Here is a 6,127-nt window from a genome sequence, read left to right on the forward strand (position 1 = left end):
CGTTCATCCTTGCCCCAGTATTCACCGATATATTCAACTGGTCATTAAGAGTATGCAGAGTCCCAGTATGTTTTAAAGCAGCTGTTATAATTCCAGTGCCAAAACAGTCGAAAATTAGTTGCTTAGATGATTACAGACCAGTGGCCCTAACTTCAGTTGCTATGAAAATCTTTGAGCGATTGGTGCTTAGGTATCTAATTTCTAAAATCTGTCTGGATTCTCACCAATTCGCCTATAAGACTAATAGGTTGGTTGATGATGCTGTGGCTCTGTGTATCCATTCAATTTTGCAACACCTTGAAGCCCCTAATACTTATGTCAGAGTCCTTTTTGTGGACTATAAATCGGCATTTAATACAATTATTCCAGTTAAACTTTTTGATAAGTTAATGCAATTGGGGATTCAACACTCCCTTGCTTTTTGGATTATGTTTTTTTTGCAGAACAGAGCACAAGTAGTTAAAATTAATAATATACTTTCAAGTCTTAAAACAATTAGTGTGGGGGCCCCACAAGGATGTGTGCTGTCACCATTATTGTACTCTGTATACACTAATGACGTTTCTCGGGACTACTATCTCTGCAATGTTAAAGTGGGACGACAACCTAAGATGCATTATTAAAAAATCTCATCAAAGGCTTTTTTTCTTAAGACAGCTTAAAAAGTTTGGCGTATCTAAAGTTGGTATGTTAAATTTTTATAGAGCTGTCATTGAAAGCGTGCTGACTTTCTCACTTATAGTGTGGTTTGGCTCCACAGTTCAGCAGAGAAGTCAGATTAGTAACATAACTCGGGTTGCTTAGAAAATTATTGGTTGTGATCTTCCCACTATTGATGAGATCTATGTTTCACTTTTGCAGAAAAAAGGTTTAACAATCCTGAAAGATCCCTTACATCCAGCCAGACACCTCTTTACGCCTCTTTCCTTCAGGCAGACGCCTTAGAGCAATTAAAACTAAGTCTACACGTTTTTTGAACAGCAGTTATTGTAGGATTGTTCATGCTCTTAATTCCTCTGGTGTCTATGCATCTGTATTTCACTCCTTATAATTGATAGGACATAGATAGTTGTGTATGTGTATGTATTTATATACTGTATGTATTTTAATGTTTGTTATTATTGTTGATGAGCTCACCAAGAAAAATTCCAAACAACTAGGGTGTTTGGCAATAAATAAATAAATAAATCTTTAACTGCAGGATGGGAAGAGGTGGATATTATAGTGTAATACTGTTGCTGTTTCTTGATTCACTTTTAATACACTGATTTTGTTGTTGTTGTTTTCAGTGGAGAATGGGGAGCACTGTGACTTCACAATCCTTCGAAACATGCTCATCAGGTACATAACTGTGCTTCTACACCAGCACTTATACCTGATGATGGAGCTCAAATTCTCATAATTCCTCCAAGATCACCTTTCAGAAACATCCGTATTAGAGCCATGCATCTGTGGCCTACTCTAATAAACTATTCTTTGAAAGTTTGGGGTCTGTATGTTTGAAAGAATCTCTTATGCTCACCAAGGCAGCATTTGTTTGATCAGAAATACATTAGTATTGTGAAATATTGTTACAATTTAAAGTAACTGTTTTCTATGTGAATGCATTTTAAAATGTAATTTATTCCTGTGATGCAAATCTGAATTTTCAGCATCATTATTGCAGTCTTCAGTGTCACACGATCCTTCAGAAATCATTCTAATATGCTGATTTGCTGCTCAAGAACATTTATGACTATTAATGCTGAAAACAGTTGTGCTGCTTCATATTTATGTGGAAGCCATGATTAATAGAAAGAACAGCATTTATGTGAAATAGCATTTTAAATGGCTGAGATGGACATGCTGTGATATAAACCTGTCATTTATTTGTTCTCCTCAATCACAGAACTCACATGCAGGACCTGAAGGACGTGACCAACAACGTCCATTACGAGAACTATCGCAGCAGGAAACTGGCCGCTGTCACTTACAACGGTGTCGACAACAACAAAAACAAAGGCCAACTCACAAAGTGAGTGCTTTTCACCAATACAAGCTCCAGAGCCTATTTTAAGCCTTAATTCAAGTGTACACAAACATGACCGATACGGTTTACTGATGTCAGTTTACTGTACATGAAGCAGGTGTCTGTGGTTATATTATGCCCATAAAGGATCATTGTGTAAAGACGCCTAAATGGATAGTTCCATCTATACCGCATGTCAAAGTTTAGAATAAATGTGTATATAATCATTTTTAATTGTGAAATTGTTTAATTGTTAAAAATGTATTACAGTTTAAAATATATATTTTCTGATTTATTTATTTTAAAATGTGATTTATGTCTGTGATCAAAGCTGAATTTTCAGCATCGTTACTCCAATCTTCAGTGTCACACGATCTTTCAGAAATCATCCTAATATTCTGATTTGCTGCTTAATTATTATTGGTGCCCAGTTATTAATAATTATTATTATTTTCAGTGTTTTTGGCTGCTTAATACTTGTTCAGGATTCTTTGAATAGAACGTTTATAACAGCGACATTTATCTGAAATCTTTTGTAACATTATAAATGTCTTTACTGTCACTTTCGGTCAGTTTAATGTGTCTGCTGAATGAAAGTATTATTGTTATTATATTGAGAAGTAGCGTTTGACAGTTTCCACAAAAATATTAAACAGATAAAGAATTATAGATAATAAATAACTAAATAAAATACACATTTGATTTTTTTTAAAGAAATTTTAATTCCACAAAAATATAAAGCAGCACAACTGTTTTCAACATTGATAATAATCAGAAATGTTTCTTGAGCATCATATCAGAATGATATCTGAAGGATCGTGTGACACTGAAGACTGGAGTAATGATGCTGAAAATTCAGCTTTGATTACAGCAATAAATTCTATTTCAACGTGTATTCAAATAGAAAACATTTATTTTAAATTGTACTATTTCATAATATTAAAAAACACTAAAATAAGGCGCTTTAAAAAAAAAAAAGGCATTTTATTTCAAACGTTTGACCAGTAGTGTAATTTAAAAGATTGTATAATCATTTACAATCATATTTGGTTAAGTTATAAATTGTGCATGTCAATGTTTATTTCCTCTAATTTCCATTTTTCTTATTTTCAATCCTAAAGGTAATCAGAAATGTTTCTTGAGCATCATATCAGAATGATATCTGAAGGATCGTGTGACACTGAAGACTGGAGTAATGATGCTGAAAATTCAGCTTTGATTACAGCAATAAATTCTATTTCAACGTGTATTCAAATAGAAAACATTTATTTTAAATTGTACTATTTCATAATATTAAAAAACACTATAATAAGGCGCTTTAAAAAAAAAAAAGGCATTTTATTTCAAACGTTTGACCAGTAGTGTAATTTAAAAGATTGTATAATCATTTACAATCATATTTGGTTAAGTTATAAATTGTGCATGTCAATGTTTATTTCCTCTAATTTCCATTTTTCTTATTTTCAATCCTAAAGGACCTTGGAAAAGAACAAAAAGAAGAAGATCTTTTAAACCACTTGGACCATCACCACATCCTAGTTGCCAATGAAACCAGCCGGGACCCTCAGTCAGTCTGTCGACCAAAACCATACGTTTATATAAAGCCCTACGGTTTTGTTTTATTTCATTCGTTTTTTTTGTGGGGACGCTGTGTCTCTGTGTGCCCCACTGACCTGGAAACACTTATCTCTGTCCACCCATTAGGCTCTTTATCCACATCTAATGCATCGGTTCATTCACCAGACCTCACAGAAACTCAGAGCGTAAATCAAATAAAACATACAAACTTCTCAGAGATATGCAATATTGTTAGGATTTTGAATTTGTAAAGCGTCAAATTCCCCTCCTGCACCGTGTGTCTGTTTAGTGATTTTAGATCCGAGGTCACTTCCTCCTCCTCTCAATAAAGGCTGACTCTTACCTCAGGCATTTCTGGCCTTTAAACAACGACCTTTTTGTGACTTCTTCTTTTCCCCTTCCCGAAATGTTAAGCTCTTCCAATATTTGTGTAATTTAAATTATTTAGCCACGGACCTTAGCCATTCATGAAATGTGTTTTTCAATTACTATTATTTTGTCGGTTTGTTTCTCATATAAAGTTCCAGTTCACTGTTTTAAATGCTTGTGCATCTACACATCCTTTATGAATGTCTCATGATTTGTCCATGGATCGACATTATGCAGTAGAGGATTCATGACACGTGAGAGATTTGTTGATGCGATGTTTCCTGCTCTTCTTCATGTAAACCGATTCAGGAACAGTGAGCTGGCGTTCTTGGCCAGTTGATGTGTGTTTTTCTATCTATAGGCACGAGTTCCCATCAGAGCTGGCCTCCCTGATACCATGCTTAGCTCTTGGTGATGTACTTCTGCAATTTTTTTATCATTTTGTTTTTTTTTTGTTTTGCTTTTTCATTTTTATTGTACAAAGTCACAAAATAAAGTTGTGATGATGCCATTTGAATAGTATGAGGTGTTTTGTTTGCTGCTTGTCATTAATGGAAAAAGTCAATCAAGACAGAAGATGTGTTGACTGCTGTATGTAGTTGTAACTGACGCTTACGGGGGGAGGGGGAATACAATGCCGGGCTATTGATGTTTATTGGATGTGCAATACATTTCATACGGAGGAGTCAGAGGTATTGTGGTAATTGACAAGATGCCACAGATGCTGTGCACTGAGCTCAGTGAATGTAGCTTTATAAAGGCCAGGACATGTGTCTTGTTCAAGAACAGGTTTGGCAGGAAGGGGGCAGCAAATACTGTGTGAAATAGGTGAGCTGCCTCTTCAACTTTACATTCATTATGATCACATCTTTGAAAGTTGAATATTAGACTTTTGGAGAAATGTCCTAAACCAACTCTCAATTTAGAATGTTTGTATATACAAACTACTTTTTTTAAAAAAGTTTGTTAGGTTTTGTTTTAATTTTCAGCAACCACTATTCTAAAAATATTTTTTATACAAGTTCTCCTATGAAGTGTTTTTGTTTTCAGTAACCACAAATCTATAACTTATTTTTATACAAACATATTTAAAAAATAAAAATAGTATACAAATCTAAACATGTTTTTATAAAAATTCTCCTGAAGAGTTTTTGTTTTGTATTCTTGTTGGTGATTGCTGAAACACAAACACATGCACGCACCCCAAAAAAAAAAACTTCAAAAGGAGAATGCTGAAAACAAAACAATCTAAAAAAGAGAGAAAGAAAATAAAATGTTTGTTGTTTTCAACAACCACAGTCTATTTTTTTTTTTTTTTTTTTTTACAAATTCTCCAATTAAGTGTTTTTCTTGTTTTTACCATCTAAAAATTTTATACAAATATATTTAAACAAAACGATTTCAATATTTTTTGTTCATTTTATTTTCAGAAACCAACAATCTAAAAATATATATTTTTATACAAATTTGATACCGATACTTCACTCATACTGCGTCTGCTAAGGTGATGGGGAAAACTCCTTTTTCTCCGAATAGTTCAAGTTCAAGTCAATTTATTGTCAATTCTTCCACATGTACAGCACATACATACAGAGAATTGAAATTGCGTTACTCTCAGACCCTTGGTGCATACAGATAACACTAACAGTAGAACATAAAATACAGATAGATACAGATTAAATATAAATACAACTATACAAATAAACAACTACGGTCATGTAAAAAAAATAAAAATAAAGCAGCACAGGGCACATGGCAGATAGAGTGCAAACCAGTGAAGTAAACAAACAGTGCAGATATAATGATTGTAGTGCAAAAGAGCTTATTTTGATTAAAGTGACAAAAAGCTCAGAGAGCAGTTCTTTATTTAAACTGTCAGAAGAGTTAGTTGAATGAGGTCAGTTCAATGCTGAATGAAGTAGTGAGCAGACCAATGCTGCACAAAGTGACTGGTGCAGGTCCCAGTGTGTTAGTGGGAGGTGGGAGGGGGGAGCTGGGGGGGTTCAGAGTTCAGTGGTGCATGGGGCAAACGAGGAGAGGGGAGGCAAGGTCAGGAGGGAGTTCAGCTTCCTGACAGCCTGATGAATGAAGCTGTCCTTCAGTCTGCTTGTCCTGGCCTGGAGACTCCGCAGTCTCCTCCCTGATGGCAGCAGACTAAAGAAGCTGTGTGTC

General features: G+C 34.6%; 1 protein-coding gene across 2 annotated transcripts in view; it reads left to right on the plus strand.

Moving 5' to 3' along the window:
• Nucleotides 1-2,169, plus strand: part of LOC107563915 (septin-7-like) — a 54,483-nt gene extending 52,314 nt beyond the window's left edge. The window contains exons 10-11 of one of the 2 annotated variants that reach the window (XM_016248897.1): nucleotides 1,290-1,341; nucleotides 1,889-2,169. In XM_016248897.1, the coding sequence (XP_016104383.1) occupies nucleotides 1,290-1,341; nucleotides 1,889-2,018 (182 nt within the window). In that variant the 3' untranslated portion in view covers nucleotides 2,019-2,169. The remainder of the gene's footprint in view (nucleotides 1-1,289; nucleotides 1,342-1,888) is intronic. The other variant, XM_016248898.1, reaches the window with a different exon arrangement.
• Nucleotides 2,170-6,127: the final 3,958 nt, after the last annotated feature.

This window comes from Sinocyclocheilus grahami, unplaced genomic scaffold, assembly GCF_001515645.1.
Source record: "Sinocyclocheilus grahami isolate Dianchi unplaced genomic scaffold, SAMN03320097.WGS_v1.1 scaffold898.1, whole genome shotgun sequence".
Taxonomy (NCBI): Eukaryota; Metazoa; Chordata; class Actinopteri; order Cypriniformes; family Cyprinidae; genus Sinocyclocheilus; species Sinocyclocheilus grahami.